The sequence below is a fragment of the Homarus americanus genome, unplaced genomic scaffold (genome assembly GCF_018991925.1).
Source record: "Homarus americanus isolate GMGI-L3 unplaced genomic scaffold, GMGI_Hamer_2.0 scaffold40856, whole genome shotgun sequence".
Lineage (NCBI taxonomy): Eukaryota > Metazoa > Arthropoda > Malacostraca > Decapoda > Nephropidae > Homarus > Homarus americanus.
The window spans coordinates 3,705,712-3,732,016 of NW_024734615.1; the positions used below are offsets into that span (position 1 = coordinate 3,705,712).

The 26,305-nt window shown below is 43.8% G+C and overlaps 1 protein-coding gene across 1 annotated transcript in view; it reads right to left on the reverse strand.

The window, feature by feature from the left end:
- Positions 1 to 1,360: 1,360 nt before the first annotated feature.
- The window catches only part of LOC121870323, a 27,604-nt gene continuing 2,659 nt past the window's right edge, over positions 1,361 to 26,305 (reverse strand). Inside the window, exons 2-4 of the mRNA XM_042372106.1 lie at positions 25,286 to 25,363; positions 24,566 to 24,688; positions 1,361 to 2,217 (exon numbers count right to left, since the gene is read on the reverse strand). Of these exons, the coding sequence (XP_042228040.1) occupies positions 1,361 to 2,217; positions 24,566 to 24,688; positions 25,286 to 25,363 (1,058 nt within the window). The remainder of the gene's footprint in view (positions 2,218 to 24,565; positions 24,689 to 25,285; positions 25,364 to 26,305) is intronic.

Here is a 26,305-nt window from a genome sequence, read left to right on the forward strand (position 1 = left end):
AGGGTTTTTTTGGCGGGCTTTTTTCCCTCGCTTTTTTTTGGCCTGTTTTAGCCTTGGGTTTGGCGGTATTTATGGCGGGTGTCGGTAGGGTGCTTCTTAATGGCTCCACCCTCCCCTTACCCCATTATTTTTCACCATTTAGCTTACCTTCACCCCTTTACTTCCCCCCATACTACTTAACCTTCACCCCTTTACCTCCCCCATCCATTTACTTTTACCCATTTACCTTTATTTATTTTTTAATTTAAATTTTATTTATTTACCTTCACCTATTCGTTCTTACTACTAACGAGGGCTGTGATTGGCTAATAATAATAACGAGAGCTGTGATTGGCTAATAGTAATAACGAGAACTGTGATTGGCTAGTAGTAATAACGAGAGCTGTGATTGGCTAGTAGTAATAACGAGAGCTGTGATTGGCTAGTAGTAAGAAAGAGAGCCGTGATTGGCTGGAGGTAATGAGAGCTGTGATTGGTCAGGGATCGCTGGTAACTACTTGACCTGTAAATAATCATAATTTTCTCTTCTTGGCGGGAATGACTCACTGGCAATTACCATCAAACACACGGTGACTCCCAATTACACCCCTAATTACACGGCGACTCCCAATTACACGGCGACTCCCAATTACACGGCGACTCCCAATTACAAGGCGACTCCCAATTACACGGCGACTCCCAATTACACGGTGACTCCCAATTACACGGCGACTCCCAATTACACGGTGACTCCCAATTACACGGCGACTCCCAATTACACGGCGACTCCCAATTACACGGCGACTTCCGATGAGCCATATGATTGGTTCGTGGATGTAAGGGACCATATGATTGGCTAATGGGTTGCGAGATACAATGATGACAATAAAACTATCCACACCATTGGTTCCACAGAATCCTAGAGACCACCTGATTGGTTGAAGGATGTTTGGGATAATCTTATTGGTGCTTGGATGCTAGCTAACTCCTGATTGGTTGACAGATGTTACCAATGACACCCCTGGCTTGTGGCATTACCTGATTGGTTAATAGTGACAACATCGATCCTCTGATTGGCTAATAACTGTACCGGATAAATATTCTTCATTGTATATTTCTCACTGTAAATCCCTCACCACACATACACACACACACACATGCCAAACACCACACACACACACACACATGCTAAACACCACAAACACACATGCTAAACACACCCCCCCACCACACACACACCGTCAATGCACTAAACCAATTCACCAAACCTTGAAAGACAACGACAATCAGATGAAAATATAGTACACGTGCGTCTCCTAGCCAAGCCCATTGCAAAAACTGAAAGAGCTATAGAACACAGTGGACTCAGTTGTCTGGGGTACTAGAACACCTTGATGAGTGTGGTGTTCCATATACTAAGAGGGAGCTGGACGCCATCCTCGTCAGTAGCAGGTGAAGGAGCTACTGAGGTGTGGTTTAAGGAGCGGTAGCAGGTGAAGGAGGTTACTAAGGCGTGGTTTAAGGAGCAGTAGCAGGTGAAGGAGGTTACTAAGGCTTGGTTTAAGGAGCAGTAACAGGTGAAGGAGGCTATTGAGGCGTGGTTTAAGGAGCAGTAACAGGTGAAGGAGGCTACTAAGGCTTGGTTTAAGGAGCAGTAACAGGTGAAGGAGGCTATTGAGGCGTGGTTTAAGGAGCAGTAGCAGGTGAAGGAGGCTACTAATGACGGTAGCAGGTGAAGGAGGTTACTGGATTTGAGCAGTAGCAGGTGAAGGAGGTTACTGAGGCGTGGTTTAGGAGCAGTAGCAGGTGAAGGAGCTACTGAGGTGTGGTTTAAGGAGCGGTAGCAGGTGAAGGAGGTTACTAAGGCGTGGTTTAAGGAGCAGTAGCAGGTGAAGGAGGTTACTAAGGCGTGGTTTAAGGAGCAGTAACAGGTGAAGGAGGTTACTGAGGCGTGGTTTAAGGAGCAGTAGCAGGTGAAGGAGGTTACTGAGGCGTGGTTTAAGGAGCAGTAGCAGGTGAAGGAGGTTACTAAGGCGTGGTTTAAGGAGCAGTAGCAGGTGAAGGAGGTTACTAAGGCGTGGTTTAAGGAGCGGTAGCAGGTGAAGGAGGTTACTAAGACGTGGTTTAAGGAGCAGTAGCAGGTGAAGGAGGCTACTGAGGTGTGGTTTAAGGAGCAATAGCAGGTGAAGGAGGCTACTAAGACATGGTTTAAGGAGCAGTAGCAGGTGAAGGAGGTTACTAAGACGTGGTTTAAGGAGCACTAGGAAGATTTGTATAAGAGTGACATAGTGAGTTTGAAGGGCAAGTAGTATAAGGGCACTGAAGTGAAGACAGACTGTGGCTCTCATAACATTCTACCTGTGACTCCTGATAACATAAACATATCACACATTAGTTTCACGAGGACTACAAAAAAAATCACCTGTATGTTGTTGATCGTATAAAGAGTCGAATTGTTTTATTAAAGAGTCGAGGGATGGAGTCATGACATTAATACTGTATTTCGTAGGAGTTACATAATATATAAAGCCGCTGAAACGTATCGAATCCTCTTTTGTTTTGTATTCTTACATTGTGAAGGGCATCAGATCGCATTAGAGAGAGAGAGAGTAGTGGGGAAATATTATTGTAGTCTGAGTTGTATTCCAGATCGTTTACACAACTTATAGAACGTGATGACAGGGGATGAACAGGGAATGAAATCCTCTATAAAGGAATCAGATAGCGATAGGAAGTAGTGGGTCTTATTCTGTAATTTATACTTTGTCTTAAGTCATTTATAGACCATCAAAGTCAATGAAGTGCAACGAATCCTTTATATTTTTGTTCCTCGAGGCCAAGAGCGGAATCGAATCCAATTAAAGAGTTGTGGAATTTATCATTTAACTTAAGTTTTGTTTCAGGTTGAGTTCAGGATTTAACACTTTCTAGACATTCACTGAAACGTATCCAATCCTTTTCATATTTTTTGAGGACACCTCGGAAAACCTTCGGGTCGTCTTTAAGTAATGTTTTAGATTTCATTTTGTAGCGGACATTTTGTTTTTAAGTCGTTTACAGGATTGGAAATTATTGCATCTGCCGTGTGTGTGTGTGTGTGTGTGTGTGTGTGTGTGTGTGTGTGTGTGTGTGCGTCAGAGAGCGCAGTATTGTGCATCACTTTGTGTACCACATATTTCCCAGATCATTAATAGGACGCACTTCACGCTACAGCACTAACAGATCCTGTATTAAACTGCATCTCGGAGCGTGGAAAGGAATCAAAGTCCTTAAAAAGATTCGTGGATTCTATTTAGCGAATTTATTTTGTTTTGCAGGAAATCTAATCTCAATAAAGGGATATTTCTATTGATGAACAACGCCAGTACGAGCATTCAGGAATGCCTGGCTTGAGTGTTCAGACAGCCACTCCACAGTGAAAAAACTACATTAGACGAAGGAACGATCGCCTCCAGTGGCGTTGATGTTACGGTGTGAGCAGAAGAGAGACGCCCGGTACATTCAGGTCGTGTCACGGCGCCTTTTTATACAGGGACTTTTTTAGGGTAAGATTATGTGTTCCTTTGCACCATGACTTCATTATGTGGTGTAGCGCTGACACCCAGACCATGACACTTACCTGCTGACACTTACCCACTAAAATAACTGCTACTTACCAACTTAGGTGACTACTACTAACCCACTAAGGTAACTGTTGCTTACCCATCAAGATAACTGGTATTTACCCACGAAGATAACTAACTTATCAACTAAGGTAACTGCTACTTACCTACTGAGGTAGCTGCTACTTACCCACTGAGGTAACTGCTACTTACTGAGATAACTGCTACTTACCCACTAAGGAAAAAGGAACATTGCAATAGCCGGTTTAAGGGAGCAGTTCCGGTTCTTAGGTGATGGTAAGTAATTGGACAGGTGCTGGTGATATCCTTAAATTAGGATCATACGCCCGTCTAGGTTGATACATCTGAATTACCATACAGCAGGCAGGTATTACAGTAATAATGAACTATGCATTTTAATCATAAACGAATTATTATCAAGCACCAAGTCAACCAAATATTACCTTATTTTAAATTCTAAATAAATATCAACATCAGTATCATCTTTCTCGCCGGAAATTTGAGGTAAAATAAAATATATCAAAATAATCTTCTAAAATTTGGCGGGAAAATGTTAGCTAATGAAAACAACTATACAAATTCTGTTATATAAATAATAAAATAATTAATTCGGTAAACAATTCTTTATTATTACTTCAGTTTAGAGAATTATTATTATTATTATTATTTTCACTGGGAATTTGTGATTAATATAACAGTAGGAGTTAATAATTTTTCAAACAATCTGGTGGGTAGATGGCCGCCAGCCTCCCCACAATGCCGCGTTTTGATGCCGGAACAAAAGAAGAGCGGGATTGCTTTTGTCTTGTATACGAGACGGAGTAGAGCTATTATTGTCTTGTTTTAATGGGATATATTGTATGCGGCCACCTGATCGATAATACTGTAATGGTGACGAGCATATTGTGTGTGTACTCTAGTCATGTGTGTTGTGAAATCATGTCTTCAATTATACAATAGTTATTGCGGACAGGATGATCTGGTAAGGCGAGTTTGTTTTCATATTCAGATCCAAGGAAAGTGAATCCAACAATGACGTTTGTTTGTGTGTCAGTGCTGTACTGTATATAATTTGTGTTATAAGGTTGGTGTTTTGTTATCAACGGCGTGTGTTAGTCTGTAAGATAACATATGATAATTATACATTCTTTTGTAAACATATCAGTAATGTGTTGTTGTATGTAATATATACCTATCAATCTAGTTAATGACTATTTCACTGTTGTCATTATTATTTTATATCTGCGTGAAGAATTTCCGTACAGAGGATAATGTTATTATTGAACGTATTACTACAGTAAAGTATCCTCTGTTTGATAATAAGTACATGGTAGTTAACTTTTATAAGCTGTGTAACTTACACGATAGTTTTTACGTAACATTCCATGATCTTGTAAACACAATATTGCCACAGATTCTCAAGATGTCGTAAGATTTAAAAAAAGTAAATAAAATCCCTCGACTGGATCTGTGAGAACATAACATAACAACACAAACACGACGGTCAAAATGGTGTTGAAATTGCGCGAAGACTCTAGTTAGGGAGCGTCACTTGACTCACCGCAGGCTGGCGAGGAGGGCGTGGTGGGGAGGGCAAGGACAAGGGAGCTGTTACCTTAATATGGTGGGTCAGGTGAAGGTAAGGTTCTCAGGTAGTGATGGTGTACCTTGTCGGTGATTGGTTACTTCCGCTACTGTCCAGGTGTGTGTGGGGGAGAAGGAGCGATGATAGGGGGTGATGAGTGTTGTCAGGTGGAAAGGGGTAGGGTGGGGAGGAGAAGGGAGTGGTAGAATGGGGAGGAGAAGGGAGGAATGGTGTTGGGGAGGTGAAGGCAGGAAAGAGAAGGGGATGGAGAAGAGAAGGGAGGAAGGGGATGGGGAGAACGAAAGGAAGGGCGTGGGATTGAGGAGGAGAAAGAAGGGAAGGGAGTGAAGAGGAGAATGAAGGAAAAGGGGCCGGTGGGAAGAGGGAGGTTAGAGAAGGAGGTGGGGAGGTGTAGGGAATAGTATAGAATGATATACTTGTAGATGAGTAAGTAGGGAGTCGAGAGAGGAAAAAGGACGGAGAAAAGGAAGAGGGAGAAGAAGAGGAAAAGATAGAGGGGGGGGACAAACAGAAACAGAGAGGAACAAGGATGGAACCCTGTGGGAAACCATGACGTACACCTGCGACCAGCCAATTAAATGTCTTTGTTTGGCTGGCCTCTAACTGATTGGCCGGAAGGGGTAATGGCGTTTTAATATAGGAGGAAGATGGAGACATTATGACGACAAGATCGGAAGATTATGGCGGTAACATTGACACACTGACTGAGACACTGGCGGAGTATTACAGCAAGATCGGGAAGATTAGTAATATCCTGGGAAGGTCGGATGATTTCGGGCTGGTAAAATCAAGGGCAGATTGGAAGGATTAGGAGTGGTAAGATCGAATGAAGATTGGAAGGATTTGGGCAGTAATATCGAGGGATAATCAGAAGGTGGCGTTTATCTCCAAGACAACAGTTTCATTTTTACTATAATATGGTCAAGCGTTTACATGTGCTCTATATACTATGAATATATACATACACACTTTCAAACATGTATACTGGGATAAAACACACACACACACACACACACATCAGTGAGATAATAAATGACAGCAAGGGAGACGGCAAGAGACAACATCAGTGACAGCTATACTACTAATAATAATGATATGACACAGAGAGAGAGAGAGAGAGAGAGAGAGAGAGAGAGAGAGAGAGAGAGAGAGAGAGTGACATTTACAGGTTGGCACTGAGTGTGTTATCAAACAGGCCACGCTCCTCCAAGGCCAACAGGCTCACACCACCACCACCTTGAGGCACTCCAGCACACCCTGTTATTGTTATTGTCACACTGTCTGCTGCTGTTGCTTCATCATGGGCCGCCCCGCCACCTGACGCACAGGTGGATTTATGATGTTGTATAGCATGTGTGTAGTGTGACAAATGTGTAAGTGACCTGAGATAACACATGTAAGAGTAGCGGACCCAAAACATCACCTTGCGGTATTCCTTTGACGTAATATAACCATCATAATGCTATCGCCTGCTTTACTGTGTTAACGTTATGAGGCGTACAGTTGGCGTAGAAACGTGAAGTCACACAACACACGAGCAAGGTCAGAAGGATCACATTACCCTCTCCCCGAGGTACTCCTTTGCGATCTGTCATCATCATCACGCTGCCTGGTGCTGCTTCCTTACACCCGGTGTTTTGTTGTGCACTGGTAATGGTGCACAATGCATACAGCGGACAGGTACATGCGTGAATAGTCACATGTAACGCGCAAGCAAGGACAAGGGGGCCCAGAATACCACCCAGAGGCACTTCTCCCCACAACTTGTCTTTATTACTAGTTCTTACGACAAATATCCTTTCTGAGGGTCTCCAGGTCCTGGGGGCGGAGTCCGACGGCAACGATAGGTCTTAGGTCATGACAGCTGTGACCATGAGTTCATCGGGGTGATCATTTTAGCAGGGCGGGGTGGGGCAGGGTACAGTCAGCCTCATGTAAGCACTGTGTACTCTGACAACCTCACCAGCAGAGCTAAATGTCGTATAAATCATGTATAAGAAAACATCTTCATTTTCTTGGATGTTGCTGGTTTATGATCCTAACTCTCAGGAACACTGACTGTTACCTGCAACTCTCAGCTCACAACACCTCCAAAGTCATGTCACTGGGTACAGGAAAGTGGTTTATCAGTAGAGGCCAGGGAGGGGGTGAGGGCCAGGGAGGGGGTGAGGGCCAGGGAGGGGCAGAGGGCCAGGGAAGGGGTGAGGCCAAGGATGGGGTGAGGGCCAGGAAGAGGGTGAGGGCCAGGGAGGGGGTGAGGGCCAGGGGAAGGGGTGAGGGGCCAAGGATGGGGGTGAGGGCCAGGGAGGGGTGAGGGCCAGGGAGGGAGGAGGGTCAGGGGAGGGGGTGAGGCCAGGGAGAGGGTGAGGGCCAGGGAGGGGGTGAGGGCCAAGGATGGGGTGAGGGTCAGGGGTGCCTCGTGGTGGTACAGTTGTTCAACACACACACACACACACACACATTACTGTAAAAAAGCAAAAAACTATGAACAAAAAGGCATATACATATGAGCCGCTGCGGCCATGAACACCTTTAAGAATCAGGTCCGCTACACCGTTCTGCCTCATTGCCTGAAGTGTGTATGAGAGAGAGAGAGAGAGAGAGACTACCGCACTTCGCTCAGTGACTTATAAAAGAACAATATGTTTTCATTTAAAGGCTTCAGCGCCATCTATGAAAGTGAGCACCAACTAAACACTTTACCTCCTTTACCATATCCATACGGTCCACTACAGCTCATCCCTGTACTATAAGACGTGATGTGTATTAGGATTTATTTACACACATTCAGCGCCATCTAGGAGCCTGAACCTGAACTGAGACTCCAGCCAATGACACCATTATTCGAAGTCCGCTCCCACTGTTGAATAGAAATTAATAAAAAAACCGCCATTATCAAGAACAATACTGAATTCTTATATTTTTTCCAATATTTAAAAACAAAGGTGTCTTACTAACGCCATCTATGAGCGTGAGTGCACAACATAGCTCAAAGGAGTTATATACAGCAAGCTACCACAACACGGCATCGTTCTCTCTACTGGTATATGTTGTGCAGTAGTAAGTATCTCTTACCCCCGTCAATTATGAGCGTGAGTATACACTATATCTCATATCTAGTTTACATTATGTTTTTATATATCTTTCCTTCATCACACAGTCATTAATCTACTGCCAGCGCCACCTATGAGCGTGAGGATTGACTGTAACTTAAGACAACATCAAACAAAAGGAATATCTGGTATGTACTGTACGCTGGTGTATACTATTTCCTGTCTGACATAATTTTGTATACATCGCCACCGCCATCTATGAGTGCGTGCTCACACTATAGTCCAAGGAGTGATTATAGGGATCACCTGAAGATTAGCCCCTAGCTTATATCACCTACAGATTAGCCTCAGCTTATTTCACCTGAAGATTAGCCCCTAACCTAATCTAATCCCCTAGATAGCGTTTGGGTATCTAATCACCAGGTGAAATAAGCTGGGGGCTGGTCTTCAAGTGATCGGATAATAGTTCACATCTATACACCTTTCCTTGAGTGTGTGTACCGCCGACACCACCCAGCAGCGTGTGTCAGGACTAAGCTCAAGAGTTATTTATTTACGGTAAAATACACCAACAGCAATTATATATTTTATCTACATTCCAGACAAATGAATTCATCACTGAAGCCATCTAGGAGCGTGCACACACACACACTATACCTCACACACAGTTTAAAGATGTGTTTACCTATTGTCTTCTCAGCAGTATAGTGAATTTATTACCAGCGCCATCTATGTGCGTGTAGATAAACTGTATCCCACATTGAGTCAACAAATTGAATTTATATATTTTTCTCTGCATTTACAGACGGAGGCCTTCATTACCAGCGCCATCTATGAGCGTGAGTTTAGACAATACCTCAGGTAGTTTACAGTTCTCATTATATATTTTCCTACATATACCTTCATTACCAGCGCCATCTGCGAGCGTGCGTACACACTATATCTCTGAGGGAGTTTCCATCTTGCATATAATAAACATTTGGTCAGCAGTGTACATATTCCCAGATAAACCTAAAAGAAACAGCACACCGTAAGCCGGATTTTTAATTAATCAAGAAGTCGAGCGTCGATAAGACTCATACTGTGGCCGGATGAAACCAGATTATAGCATCTAATTACAGGAATTGTGGGGGAGTATTGTCTTGTCCCGCATCACTAGTGAGGGGAGGGAGGGGGAGGGTGTTGTCGTGTCGGGCAGTGGTGGTGTGAGGTGCGTGAGGCAGATGGTAGTGTGTTGTGTTATGATGCAGTAATGGATCATCTCACAGCTGGTCCACGAGCCGGAGTTTCCCAGTCACACCATTTTTTAACCGAGTAAAAATACAAATAAAAAACATAACTGTATCACTTAAATTAAGACAAAAAAAAATCAGATTCTCGTAAGTTCATTTTTCTCCCTAAAGCTTAAGTGAAGATGTTGAGAATGCGGCTGATTCATTTAAGATACGAGACAACGATAGATTCTCAATTACACACAAGTTCAATTTTCACCTCGAAACAGTTGTCGTAAGACGAGATTACAACCACCTCAGGTAAGACACGATAGAGTAAAGGATTCTTAAAGCTTCTTAAGTTACTTTGTTTTACTGTGAGAACACACGTCACTGTAGTGTACTGTAGTCTCAGCGCGATATCGACGGCATTTTTGGTTGCCATATTTAGCACACAGACACCAGGAAGTGGTTACAGACACACACACACACACACACACACACACACACACACACACACACACAAGCACACACAGATATGTCACCACCTGTGTGTATAATGAATGACCTTCGCACGCACGCACGCCGATTCGGTTCAAGTGGGCATGCACAGTGAACCGTAACGTGGGACATAGGATACATACCCACGCTGAGGTGAGGTTGGGTTGGGTCAGGGAAGGTTAGGTGTGTAATAATGGTTGCCCCTGTGTGCGAGGATGGCCGGCTCAAGGGCCATCTAGACATGAATTTGTTTAAGGTGTAGAAGCTGTCGCCAACACAACAACCACACCCTGAGTTAACGAGCTGCATGACCCAGTGTCAAGGAATAGTCCGAGAAGACCGTACAACTCGCCAACTGCACTGGTTAACCATTAACCCGGAATACGATCCGCAAATCGATTAACATCCAAATCCCCAATTACTGTTGGGAAGACAGACGTGCGCACACACACACACACACACACACACGGCGTCAACACTGTAGCCCCAATATGGCCGTCGGGTGCGTGACCTACACACACACAGTCATCATTAACCCAAGACAGAGTCAGTGAGGGTCATGCCGGTGGACAATTGACACATCTCCGGGTGATAAGGTCGTTCACGGTGACACGGAATGACACGGCCAGGTTATTAACGCCCGTGTCACAAGACCTCCCTTAATACACCGGTAACGTGAGTGTGTTTTTAATAATGACAAACAGCGATGATTTATGTCTGAGTGATGAGGTAACGAGGGCGACTTGATTTATCTGTGGTATTGCTTCCTTCCTTCTCTCTCCCTCACCACACCTCACCCCCAACTCCCTTACCTATCCTTACTCCCCCACACATTTCCCTCGCTCCCTTACCTCTTTCCTTCCACCTCCCTGCCTCACCTCTCCCTGCCTCACCTCTCCCCCACACTCCCTCACCTCTACCTCCCTCCTCCTTAGTTTCCGCCACCCACAAGGTCATCAAACATAATAAAAAAAAAGGACACAAAAACGTCACCCCTCCTCCATCTTGTCGCCCTGGAATCCCCCTCACCCCTCTCCCCAACCCTCCCCCTCCTTCTTCCCCAATACGTTCTCATACACCCTTCTTCCTCCTCACCCCCCCCAATCCCTCCCTCCTCTCTCACCCTTGATAAAATCACACCGACAAAAACACTCCACCCCTCCCCAACCTACGGACACCCACTATTCTCCTTCCTCCACGTACAGACACCCCTACGAACACCCCCTACGGACACCCCCCTTTCAGCGTTGTATGTGAGAGGATTTATTTACTGGCTTGTTTGTTTGTTTGTTTAATAGCCATGTTTGTATTTGTTGCTTAGCCGTGTTTGTTTGTTTGTTTAGTGTTTGTATTTGTTGCTTATGTTTGTTTGTTTATTTATTAGCCATGTTTGTATTTGTTGCTTAGCAGTGTTTGTTTGTTTATTTATTAGCCATGTTTGTATTTGTTGCTTAGCCGTGTTTGTTTGTTTGTTTGTTTGTGTGTTTGTTTGTAAATATTAATTGGTACTACTTTTGTTGTGTTCCCGCAAGTCAATTTTTAAGTGTCTTTGATTTCCCCTTCATTCACATCTCCTTCCTCTCTCCCCTCTTTCTATCCTTTCCCCTTCTTCGTCTCCTCTCTCTTACTTCGTCTCTCCTCTTCCCTCCTTCGCCTCCTCCTTCGTCACCCTCCTCTCCCCTCCTTCGTTACCCTTATTATCTACTATTGTCTCCCCTCCATCTCCCCTTACTGCCCTCACCCTGCCTTAATCCCATAGTTCCTAATCCTTTCTCCCCTCACCCTCCCCTCCCCTCCCCAGTCCTTCTCTCCCCCCTCCCTTCCCCTTCCCCTCTCCCCCCACCCCTCCCCCTCCCCGGTGACACTGACATATCTAACTTCATTAACCTAAGATTCCCCCATTAACATTTTGAGAAGGGGGAGGGGGGAAAAGGAGGGGGAAAGGGGGAGGAGGGGGAGGGAAGAAGGGGAGGGAGATGGAGAAAGGAGGAAGACGGAGGGAGGGAGGGAGGGGAGGAAATGAAGGGGGAGATGAGAAAGGAGGTGGAGAGGGGGAGAATGGAAAGAATGGGGGAAGGAAAGAAGGGGAGGGAAGAAGGGAAAGAAGGAAAGGGGAATAGGGGATGGGAAGGGAAGGGGCAGAGAGAAAAGAGAAGGGGTGGAGAGGAAAGGAGAGAAGGAGGGGGGGGGGGGGAAGGGAATGATTTTTACATCGTTTCCTCCAAGCCTAACTCCTCTCTCTCTCTCTCTCTCTCTCTCTCTCCCTCTGCCTGTCTATCTGTTTGTCTGTCTGTCAGTATTTTGTTTCTCTCTATGCCTGTCTGTCTGTGTCTCTGTCTGCTTATCTGTGTCTGTCTGTCTGTCTAAATTTCTATCTGTTTGTCTGTGTCTGTCAATCTCTCTCTATGTCTCAATCTGTCTGTCTATCTGTCTCTCTTCTGGACGGACAATACACTACAGTAATTGGCTGAATTTATTAATAATACACTTGAATCTGTAATCCATTCATTAATATATTTCTACACTGTAATTGTAACCTTTTTTTTTTGTAAATTATTCTCCGTACCTGTGTCGTAATTAATATATTAGCACAAATAATTACGGAAGGTGTATTTAATGTTTTTGTTATTGTCTTTGTTGGCTTTGTCTTCGTTGCTGATTTTATTGTTGATATTGATTGTGTTTGTTTGTTAATGTTGTTTGTTGTTATTGTTGTTGATTTTGATGTTTTTGTTGTCTTTGTTGTTGTTTTTTTACTTTGTTTTTTGTTGATATTGATGTTTTTGTTGTCTTTGTTGTTATTGGTGTTCCTAAATTTTCGAGCCTCTGACTTTAGGCTCTGTCTACTTGTATCAGGCTTGTCTCTTTCCATCCTTCCTTCCTTCAATCTTTCTTTCTTTCCTTCACTCTTTCTTTCCTTCCTTCATTCTTTCTTTCTTTCTTTCCTTCATGCTTTCTTTCCTTTATTATTTCTTTCTTTCCTTCCATCCATCCATTGTTCCTTCCTTGATTCTTTCCACCCTCCCTTCCTTCCATCCATCAGTCCTTTCATCTTTCCTTCATTCCTTCATTCTTTCTTTCCTACATGTGAATTAATGTATTCCAGTATTCACACACACACACACACACACACACACACACACACACAATACACCTATACCTACAACCACCACCCATTAATAAGATAGTGTAGTGTAACACCATCTACCTGGGTGTACCTGAGTGTGGCACCATCTACCTGGGTGTACCATGGGTGTACCTGAGTGTGGCACCATCTACCTGGGTGTACCTGAGTGTGGGACCATCACACCTGAGTGTAGGTGTGGCACCATCTACCTGGGTGTACCTGAGTGTGGCACCATCTACCTGGGTGTGGCACCATCTACCTGGGTGTACCCATGGGAGTGTGGCACCATCTACCTGGGTGTACCTGAGTGTGGCACCATCTACCTGGGTGTACCTGGACCTGAGTGTGGCACCATCTACCTGGGTGTACCTGAGTGTGGCACCATCTACCTGGGTGTACCTGAGTGTGGCACCATCTACCTGGGTGCACACTGGGTGTACACCATCTACCTGGGTGTACCTGAGGTGGCACCATCTACCTGGGTGTACCTGAGTGTGGCACCATCTACCTGGGTGTACCTGAGTGTGTTCATCTACCTGGGTGTACCTGAGTGTGGCACCATCTACCTGGGTGTACCTGAGTGTGGCACCATCTACCTGGCCTGAGTGTGGCACCATCTACCTGGGTACCTGAGTGTGGCACCATCTACCTGGGTGTACCTGAGTGTGGCACCATCTACCTGAGTGTGGCACCATCTACCTGGGTGTACCTGAGTGTGGCACCATCTACCTGGGTGTACCTGGAGTGTGGCACCATCTACCCTGGGTGGTGTGCACCATCTACCTGGGTGTACCTGAGTGTGGCACCATCTACCTGGGTGTGCCAGGTGTGGCACCAACTACCTGTACCTGAGTGTGGCACCATCACCTGGTGTACAGTGGCACCATCTACCTGGGTGTGTGGCACCATGTGGGTGTACCTGAGTGTGGCACCATCTACCTGGGTGTACCTGAGTGTGGCACCATCTACCTGGTGTCTGTGGAGTGTACCTGAGTGTGGCACCATCTACCTGGGTGTACCTGAGTGTGGCACCATCTACCTGGGTGTACCATGAGTGGCACCATCTACCTGGGTGTACCTGAGTGTGGCACCATCTACCTGTGTGGGTATGAGTGTGGCACCAACTACCCTGGGTGTGCTGAGTGTGGCACCATCTACCTGGGTGTACCTGAGTGTGGCACCATCTACCTGGGTGTACCTAGTGTGGCACCATCTACCTGGGTGTACCTGGTGTGGCACCATCTACCTGGGTGTACTGAGTGTGGCACCATCTACACCATTGACCTGTGGTGGCACCATCTACATGAGGTGGCACCATCTACCTGGGTGTACACCATCTACCTGGGTGTAGAGTGTGGCACCATCTACCTGACAGGGTGTAGCTGGAAGTAAGTCATTAAACGAGAAAATTTATTGTATAATATATCATAGCAGACAGACAGCCACACGTTCCTCTCGTTAATCGTATCAGCTCACATCAACGCCTCCGTCTACTATGTTACACCTATGGTTTATGCTGCACTGCGCACTGTGGTTTATGCTGCACTGGGTGGTTTATGCTTACTGGGTGGTTTATGCTGCACTGGGTGGTTTATGCTGCACTGGGTGGTTTATGCTGCACTGGGTGGTTTTATGCTGCACTGTGCTGCACTGGGTGGTTTATGCTGCACTATGGTGGTTTATGCTGCACTGGGTGGTTTATGCTGGGTGCTGCACTGGGTGGTTTATGCTGCACTGGGTGGTTTATGCTGCACAGGTGGTGGTGGTTTATTCTTTTAAAGGCGTAATGTTGATGTTTTAGATATAGTGTGTGTGTGTGTGTGTGTGTGTGGGCATTAGGTTAGTGTGAGAGCGCAAGGTGAGTGTGTGAGCGCAAGGTGAGGTGTGAGCGCGAGGTGAGTGTGTGAGAGCGAGGTGAGTGTGTGAGGGCGTATGTAAGAGTGTGTGTGTGTGTGTGTGTGTGTGTGTGTGTGTGTGTGTGTGTGTGTGTGTGTAGGGGCTCAGGTAACACACTTCAACAGGTGATTTATAACGCCACCTGTTCATATATTATCTCGTCTAGTCATTTATTCCTTTACGGCCACTTCTCCTCTCATTATTTATCCATTTATCGCAATTACTTCTTTATCACTTATCTTGATTCATTGTGCTGCTCTAACCTGTGTTGCCTCTCTTAACTGCACCCTGCCTGTGTTGCCTCTCTTAACTGTGCTGCCTCTCTGACCTGTGCTGCCTCTACCTGTGCTGTGCTGCCTCTAGACCTGTCTCTGACCTGTGCTACCTGTGCTGCCTCTCTGACCTGTGCTGCCTCCTGACCTGTGCTGCCTCTCCCTCTGCTGCCTCTATTACCTGTGCTGCTCTCCCACCTGTGCTGCCTCTATGTGCTGCCCTCTCTCACCTGTGCTGCCTCTCTCACCTGTGCTGCTTCCCACCTGTGCTGCCTCTCTCACCTGTGCTGACTTTCTCACCTGTGCTGCCTCTCTCACCTGTGCTGCTTTTCATCTGTGCAATGGGTCAGTTACCCCACAACACCAACACTCACAAGTCAACCGTGCAACACACCAAGCATTAGTGCAAACCAATAAGCCATGCAATACTTCAGTAACCCGTGCAACACTAACAGTGAACCGTGCAACACTACAGTAATCTGTGCAACACTACAGTAATCTGTGCAACACTACAGTAATCCGTGCAACACTACAGTAATCCGTGCAACACTACAGTAATCCGTGCAACACTACAGTAATCCGTGCAACACTACAATAACCCGTGTAATACTTCAGTAATCTGTGCAACATTACAGTAAGCCGTGCAACACTACAGTAAGCTGTGCAACACTACAGTAAGCTGTGCAACACTACAGTGACCCGTGCATCACTACGGTGAGCCGTACAACACTACAGTGACCCGTGCAACACTACGGTGAGCCGCGCAACACTACGGTGAGCCGCGCAACACTACGGTGAGCCGCGCAACACTACGGTGAGCCGCGCAACACTATAATAACCCGTAAAACACTACAGTGACCCGTCCAGCACTACGGTGAGCCGTACAACATTACGCTGGGCCATTCAACCCTACGGTGAGCCGTACAACACTACGGTGAGCCGTGCAACACTACCCACATATATCTCGCAACACTCGCCAATCTTCCACTCATCTGATGCTCCCATTTTCTGATTGTTTTGGTCTACTTATGTAACTAGAAGCCGCGTCCCCCTGATTCACCGTGCTCTGACCTCCCCTCGGTGTCTGCGAGGGCGGTGATGCACGGTCATAGGCGCGGATGTACTGATGGGTAAAAGTGTATTTCTCGTTCATATGAAGAAAAAAAAGGTGAAAGAAGAACTACCAAGAGTCGAAAATTTAAAGGGCGTTGATGTCAGCGTTGTCAAGGTCAAGTGGAATTTTCAGTGAGAATCGACCTGTTCCATTTCACTTCGTCGGTTGTCAGGCGGGGCTTGTACAGATTGTTGGCCTCTAACTCAATATTGATCGGCTCTAATGCTCTTTCGCCTCGTGAACAATAGAGCTTAAATCTTTCCACTCATGCCCCCTTAGGCCATCCCGTGAGAGGAGTTCATTAATAAATCCACAGGAAGCCGAACACCACGAAACTAGACAAACAAAAGTGGCCGTGAAGTCATGAGGTGGTGGGTGCGCGCGCAGCATTCTTGGTGATACGGGGAGGTGTTCGTTATCTGGATCAGTCTTCGGCATTACATTCACCCACAAAACACCCATTAAATTCCCTCCCCAACCACACTAACCACATATACTACCCATTAAAATATAATAAATAGAGGTAATATCGACATAGAGAAGAGTATAAGGGGTTTCATAATAGAGTAGGCCTGCCATAGACGCGTCAACACGGGCAAGAACTCGGACGGAGTGTGACGTAGGCAAGAGGTGAGCGGACAAAAAAATGCCAGACCCGACCCGACAAAAACCAGTCTGGTCCCCGGCGTTCAACTTACCACCGAATGATGAACGTCGGGTCAAATTGTCGGGGACGCGTCGTAAGCAGGACACACTAGACAAACACACGATAAGTAAGCCTCAAGAGAGAGAGAAATAAAGATGACACGAAAGGAGATGAAAGAAACGGAAAACAAGTAACTCGTGGAGGAACAAGGAGAGAGAGAGAATCGAAGATGATGCGAATAAAGATAGCTTAACCGAGAGACGAGAAAATGAGGAAGAGATGAGAGAGGGGGAGGAAAGAGAGAAGGAGAGGGAGGGAGGAGTAAATAAATTACCTGGGTTATTGATCCCGGGAGGACAGGAGACAGTGGTGAGGGGTAGAAGAAGAGATGAGGATAACAGGAGAATTAGACAAACGCAAGAAAGTATCAGAGAACTAATGCAGATGACGTCACAGAGGCTCCATTACGCCGGGTTATGGAGACTGACACAGTTTATTATTTATTTATTTATTTATTTATTTATTATTAATTTGTTTGTATGCAAAAATACTCGTTGATTAATTTAGAAAAATATACAAGTTTCTTATTATGGAATATATGAAGTTTTCGTCTGTACAATCAATAAAACACACACACACACACACACATCGGGAAAACATACACACACGCCTGGGCACACACACACATACACACAAGGGCAAACATACTCACACGCGCGGGCAACGCCACACACACACACACACACACACACACACACACACACACACACACACACCAAGTATTCAAATTACAGTAAACGAAATACGAGGCCACATTCATTCAGAGTGTATGTGTGTATGTGATGTGTGTGTGTATGTATTGTATGTGTGTATGTGATGTGTGTGTGTATGTATTGTATGTGTGTATGTGATGTGTGTGTGTGTATTGTATGTGTGTATTTGTGTATGTGTTGTTGTAAGGTGAATTCATGACAGTCTGTTATTTATGACAGTTTATTGCTTATGACAGTGTTGTACATGAGTTTATTGTTTATGACAGTGTTGTACATGAGTTTATTGTTTATGACAGTGTTGTACATGAGTTTATTGTTTATGACAGTGTTGTACATGACAGTTTATTGTTTATGACAGTCTGTTGTACGTGGCAGTTTATTGTTTATGACAGTCTGTTGTACATGGCAGTTTATTGTTTATGACAGTCTGTTGTACATGGCAGTTTATTGTTTATGACGGTTTATTGTTTATGACAGTCTGTTGTACGTGACAGTTTATTGTTCATGACACTGTTGTACATGGCAGTTTATTGTTTATGACAGTTTATTGTTTATGACAGTCTGTTGTACGTGGCAGTTTATTGTTCATGACACTGTTGTACATGGCAGTTTATTGTTTATGACAGTCTGTTGTACATGACAGTTTATTGTTTATGACAGTCTGTTGTACATGGCAGTTTATTGTTTATGACAGTCTGTTGTACATGACAGTTTATTGTTTATGACAGTCTGTTGTACATGACAGTTTATTGTTTATGACAGTCTGTTGTACATGGCAGTTTATTGTTTATGACATATTATTCACATTACAGAGCTGGACCAATACTCGGATGGTAACAGTATAAACGTAACATTTTAACATAAAGACACAATTTAACATTACCTAACATGCATTTGAACTCATGTTTATATATTTAACGACAACAGTTGCTAACTCGACATTTGTAAACGATAAATCTAACATTTTATTTTAACTGTTAAAACACAATGGGTATTTTTTTTGGACACCCTAAATGTGAAATGTTAAAATTAACTCTCAACTGTGAACATTATGTAAGTATTTATAATACATGGATGGTAATATTAACTTGTTAGTTTTATGTGCTTCAACTACCGCCCGGGGCACCCACAAGTTAGCCCAGCTGTGAATGGGTACCTAACTTTACACTTGGGGAAATGAAAGGTGGTAAGTACAGTACAGTACAGTACATCCATACATACATACACACATACAACTTTCCTGTAATTTCAGCAGCACCTTAACATATTTTGGTCACTTTAATGCTATTTTTTTTTACGGGGATTAGCCCACCCGGGCACAGGTCACTGACCCACATCGGGGCCTGGGGGGCCAAATTATAATAATAATAATAATAATAATAATAATAATAATAATAATAATAACAATAACAATAACAATAATAATAATAATAATAATAATAATAATAATAATAACAATAACAATAATAATAATAATAATAATAATAATAATAATAATAATAATAATAATAATAATATTAATACAGAAATACAAATATATAAAAAATATAAAAAGTGAGAAACAATATATGTATGTTGTGTTGTCAATAGTAAGAGAAACAATTGAGACCCTGCAATTGTGTGTAAATGAGGCAGAAAGTCAGATCAGCAACCTGGGACTTGGTCACAAATTTCCTGATGCCATATGGCAGCAGGGTCTACCATTAGACAATACATTATGCTTCCAATATCTTCCCTGGCGGTAGTACCTCCCTGTTTGGTAACTGCCTACTTAAACTCCACTTATAACACACTCTTCACTATAACTGTACACTTTAACACTTATAACCAACACTTAACTCTCCTGGTCACTTAAACAACACTTAAGACACACTCATCGCTATAACACTCCAGCCACTTTAACGCCACCTACCGCACCCTGACCACTTTAATACCACTTAACACATCCTTGTCACTTTAACACTTACAACACGCACTTCACTCCACTATGTCGTATCATAATTTATCGCCGTCAACTAATTTCATAATATTATACAGCAGTTCAACATTTTTCTGAACAGTGTGTAAATAATGTTCAGCTGTTGTCACTATTTACACATTTACACTCTAAATTTACAGATACGGCTATTTACTTTTACACTATTTATTTACAAGTTTTATTTTACAGAAGTCCTCTCTCTCTCTCTCTCTCTCTCTCTCTCTCTCTCTCTCTCCGTCAACCTTCCTCATCTTTCACCCTCAATACCTTCCCTCACTATCTTTCACCGTCGTTCTCCCTCCTTTACTTTCTCTAACTTACCTCCCTCTCTGCTTCACCATCCCCTTTCCCTCCCTCACCATCCTCCTTCACCCTCACCTTGCCTCTCCCTCCTTCACCCTCACCTTGCCTCTCCCTCCTTCACCCTCACCTTGCCTCTCCCTCCTTCACCCTCACCTTGCCTCTCCCTCCTTCACCCTCCCTACATCTGCGGTAACGATAACCCAGCAGGTAGCAGACAGGGGTTACTTGACCATACTTGTTGTTGCCGCTGCTATAGCCCCTCTCCCTCCCTCTCTTCCCTCTCCTCTCCCTCTCTCAATCATCAATCATCGTCAGGTAGGCCCACATCAACCGCTAATCAGCTCAATTTCAACCATGTATCATTAATTCGCTAAGTACACGTTTAGATGTCGCTAAGTTGCAACTGATGTCGACAGAGACGCGCTGGATAAATAATGACCGTACGGCTTGGGTGTGTCATTAACGTACCACGGTCATGATGTCGTGCCGTCTAGTCGTAGTTTTATTAATGTTGATAATTATCGTCTATTTTTCTTTTTATGTTATCGTATTTTGTTGCAATAATCACTTGTTTTAGTATAATTATTTCGGTGTGTCGTTTGTGATGTACGATAATTTGGTGTTTGTTTTCGTGTGATATTTGATGTAATATAGAGGATAATTATGGTTATTATCGTTAATTATTATTATTGTTATTTTCATTGATAGCGCTAGTGTTATTGTGCTGCCATCATTACCACCACAATTATTATTATTATTATTAAAATTTATTCCCGGGATTTATTATCATTTGGTTCATCTCATTTCCATTAACACATTAACAAGTCAATGTACTTAAGGGATTAAGCCATCGTATTCAAGAGGGTAAGTCAATGTACTCAAAGAGGTTATGTTATCGTACTCAAGTTAAGTTATCGTACACAAAAGGTTAGGGAATCGTACTCGAGATTAAGCTATCGTACTCAAGAGGTTAAGTTAATGTACTCAAGGGGTTAAGTACACAAAGGGTTAAGACATTAAAAAAATTTATTCGAGTTTTATATATTTTTTGAAGCGACGGAAAAAAAATTATACATAAAAATATATTAAAAACAACGTTAAAATTTGTATACAAAAATAAAACTGGAAGAATATTAATCAAAGAGCATTAAAACACATAACTAAAAACACAGACATTACACAGCATTACAAACAACACATTTCTCATAAAACAGCATAAAACAACATTAAAAACAACATACTACAACTAATAAAACAGTCAAAACAACATTAAAAACAACATAATATGTACACAGTGCAGCATGTTCAAATAAAAAGAAAAGAAAAAAAAATCGAATTTAAAAGAGCCATTTGTTGAAACCTCGCGAATTAGCTATGGAATATACGTGTGTTGGCGTATGGCCAGTGTGTATGATTGGCCAGTGTGTATGATGGCCAGTGTGTGATGGCCAGTGTGTATTATGGCCAGTGTGTATGATGGCCAGTGTGTGATGGGTGGTGTGTATGATGGCCAGTGTATGGTGGGCAGTGTGTATGGTGGGTAGTGTGTATGGTGGGCGGTGTGTATGGTGGGCGGTGTGTATGGTGGGCGGTGTGTATGGTGGGCGGTGTATGATGGGCGGTGTGTATGGTTGGGTGAGAGAGTTGACACAAGCATGAGATAAATATAGACAAAGCGAGATAAATAGAGAGAGGAGAGGGATAAACAGAGATGGCGGAGACATAAAGGCCCAGGATGAGTAAATTAAGAGAGGCTAGGTAACACGGAAGGTCGACCAACATATGAGTTATTCCTTCCGCCATAAATATTATTTCCCGCCAAAACTCATTCTTTTTAAAACACTTTCGCTTCTCCCTTCAGGCTATTGGCGAGGGGCTTCTAAGAGCTCTTATTTCTCTATCTATTTATCTAACTTTACATTACCGTAATACATAAATACATACTGGAGTAATGTATATATATTTATGTCTGATTTTGCGTATGGCGTCACCCAGGTTTCACATTTAGCCAGCAAATTAATCACAGGTGAGCATTGTGTTAGGTGACAGTGTGACAGGTGTTGTGTTATGTGACAGTGTGTGACAGGTGTTGTGTTGCGTGACAGGTGTTGTGTTATGTGACAGTGTGTGACAGGTCTTGTGTTATGTGACAGTGTGTGACAGGTGTTGCTAAATTACCTTTCTCTTGCAACTTTTTTAATTACCTATTTTATTTATTACCAATTTCATAACACTATTGATCACACCGCTACGACCTGAACTCAAGACACGAGATCTTCTGAAAACTCGTAAACAAGATCTCCAAATGATGTAAATGAACCAATGAAAACACTAAATGATGTAAATGAACCAATGAGAACACTGGAACAAGATCTCGTGACAGGTACAGCAGGTGAGGAACTGTACCATCTTTACATAACCTTACAGGACTTGAAACAATGAACGTCAATACTGGCCCGCCGCCTAGCCATAAATAAAATTAATAACATAACTGGAACGTCTTTGGCGAGCTTAAATGTCATCGACGATAAACTATCCCATAATATTGGAACATCTTTCGTAAGTTTTCTGAAATGTTATCAACAAAATGTCATCCATTACTGAAACATGTTACTCGGGGTCATCCACAACGTCTCAACTATCATCATCATCCATTATTGAAACATCTCACATGACCTTCTAAAAACTATAAACAAAACATCAACATTATTGGAACATTTCACAACATCTTCTAAAAACTATAAACAAAACATCAACATTACTGGAACAGCTCACATCATCTTCTAAAAACTATAAACAAAACGTCAACATTATTGGAACATTTCACATCATCTTCTAAAAACTATAAACAAAACGTCAACATTATTGGAACATCTCACATGATCTTCTGAAACGCCATCAACAAAAAGTGACCAATTTCCAAAACAAACTCACCTGTTACTAACCCGACCTAAACAACCATCCATCAACCACCCCCCCCCGCCCTCCACTCCCGGCTAGAATGATTGACGCCTCTATCCATCAAGCCTAACAGATGATTGGAGCCCCCCTCGAATCACCCAATCCTAATTAACCAGCGGTATGATGTAAGACTGGAATCACTAGGCAGGCTAGACGGAGGCCGGGAGGAAGGATAGTGGTGGAGTGGGGTAAGGAACGGGGGAGGGATAGAGGGAGGGTAGTAGTGGAGTGGGGAAAGGGGGGGGATGAGGGAGGGAGGTAGGAAGGGTAGTTGTGGAGTGGAGGAAGGGAGGGAAAAGGAAGGATGACAGAGAGAATGAGGGAGGATTGGGAAGGGAGAGTAAAGGATGGAAGAGGGATGAAGGAATGGAGGGAGGGTAGGAATAGAGGAAGGGTATAGGGATGGATAAGGGTGGGGGAGAAATAGGTGAAATAGAAAAGAATAGGAGAGGCGAGTGAAAAAGGGAGGAAGGAAGGAAGGAGGGAGGGAAAGGGATGGACGAGGAGAAAGGGAAGGAGGGAGGAGGAGGAAGGAGGAGGAGGGAGGGGGAGGAGGAGGGAGGAGGGGTAAGCCCAGGAGGGGAAGGAGGAAGGAGGTGGTGTTAAGGGGCAAATTATGACTGACCAAGTATTATTAAAAGACTTCCTTAATTACAGCCCACAGCGCTCTGTGGGCAGGGAGGAGGGAGGGAGCAGGCAGGAGGGAGAGGGGAGCAGGAGAGGAGGAAGGGAAGGAGGAGCCAGGAGAGGAAGGGAGAATCAGGGAAAGGGAGAGGGAAGCGAGGTGAGAGTGGTGGCGAATAATATGTAAACGAGGTGAGAGAGAGAGAGAGAGAGAGAGAGAGATAATACCAGGAAGGAAACAGTATAATAATTAGTAAAGGAAGAGAGAGGAATAAAAAAAAAACGAAGAAGGTTTAAAATGAAAACAAGACAAAATAATGATAAAAATATAAACAAAATAAACCTCAAAAGTTCTAACAATTATTATTGAGTTATTTCTACCCATATAACACCTGAATTATCAAAATATTTACTGAAGTTTCGTCTACCATAACTAAGCAAATTTATCATAATGAAATCTGGGGTTAAAATAGTGAGGAATAGGTAAAAAATTATGGACATATTTATAGTTTTCAGGAGAGTTAGACCATCGGTGGCCAAGAGTGTATCGTCAACACAAAGAAACGTCAGGTAAACAAAGGAAGATTCCCCCCCCCCCCTCCAGTGACTTATGTGGGAAGAAAGTGCCCGGTGTCTAGCTCCAGTGTTAATCATTACACTGACGGCTGGTGGCTGCGTCAGTCATGTGTTATTTAACGACTGTAATCCTTTTGTTATAGGATGAGTATGGGGTGCACAATAAACTAGCTGCTGTACGTGGTAAAATAAAAAAAATAATGATTGGTTACATTTATTAATATTTATTGTTCTGGACTCACAGTGTCACGCGGGTCATGTTTGTCAGTTACTTCAGCTTCTGTCCTGATTATGTTTTCTCTCTACGAGGGAGTTACATTACCGGCAGGTACTGCGGCCACAGCTTTGACGGTGTGTTGTGATGACTCGTGTTGTGATGACTCGTGTTGTTTGTGTTGTGTCTCGTCCATATGAAAATGAAAGTAGGTCCCAAAGACGTGGCCGCCTGTTAGAGGAGGTGTGGATGAAACACACTGCACACTAAGCCTCGGTACACAAGGAAGCAGCGTGACCGACACTGCACTCGACCACCTTCACTTGTAAAGTTAGTTACCCATTTACAGTTGGGTGGAGTGTAAGTGTCCCGGATCGACCCACCGACCCACTGTCCTTCAACACTGCTGACGCGGCCCCGTCCTCTACCTCTACGTGCACTATCTCTGCATCACTACACTGCTGACCTTGAATTAATACAACAGAAATGCCGGTAACTACACTTTAAGTTTCCATACTTATTCAATCTGTCTCACTTTAGAAAGCAGGTTTTCCGGCATCTTTGTGGTGTAGATTAACACAGTATAACCCTTTTCTTCTCTATTGTGGGTCGTTTGACCTGTGTCCGGGTGGGCTAATTCTCGTTAAAAAAAGTTCGATCAATGGAGTAACACGACCGACAATTATATATATATATATATATATATATATATATATATATATATATATATATATATATATATATATATATATATATATATATATATATATATATATATATATATATATATATATATATATATATTGACCAACACAGCTTAGTACTCACAGGTCATGCTGGGTCGTGGCGGAGGTTGACTTCCGGGAGTGGTCGTGGGGGGCCGGTGAGTGGACACCAGACGTCCACCTGAAATGTTGAAAAAAGATTATTAATTGATATGGACACGCTGACCACCTGACGTGACCAGGTGTGGACAAAGCACTCGTCACTCTGGCACTTCGATCAACGTCCATCCGAATCCCCAACTCTCATCTTTGAACCACGCGTCACTAGCACCGACATCCCTTCAGATTCGAATCCCCGAACTATCTTTTGATTACGAGTTCGAATCTTAACGAAGATTCGAATCCCAACTCGCCCAAAACTAGCCTAACCCCCTTTCCCTCTCAACCCCCTCCTTCTCTTCCAACCTCTCCTGCCTTTCATCCCAACCCCGATACAGTCAACCAGTGTATCCCCCAGACGAGGCCTCAGTCCGTGTTCTTCCTTTATGGTATTTCTTGCATCCAAAGATCGAAAATTAGACAGAAACAAAGTGACAACAAAAGCGTGGTGGGCGGCCATTGTTGTGGTGGCTCCTGGGGGACGGTCTGCCTGCATTGTTTACGTCGCCATATTGGAACACTATTGGCTCTCTCTCTCTCTCTCTCTCTCTCTCTCTCTCTCTCTCTGTTTCTCTTTGGCTCTCTCTCTCATAACAATTATAATAATAACAATAAGAAAAGCAACAACAACAATAATAATAATAATAATAATAATAATAATAATAATAATATAGTAACAATAATATAAAAACAAACAAAACAAACGCAACTATAAACAAGTACTACAAACATTCTAAGGTAAAGACTCGTCTAGCTGGGCCAGTCAGGGAGGGAGGGGAGGTGGTGGGGGGGGAGGGGAGGTGGTGGGGGAGGGGAGGTGGTGGGGGGGAGACGGGAGGGTGGGGTGAGAGAGAGGAGGGGTGGGTAGGGGGTAAGAGAGAGGGAGGAGGGTGAGGGAGGGGTGGGAGAGAGAGGGGTCAGGGTGAGAAGAGGTGAGGAGGAGGCAGGGGCGCCGTCAGGGTCA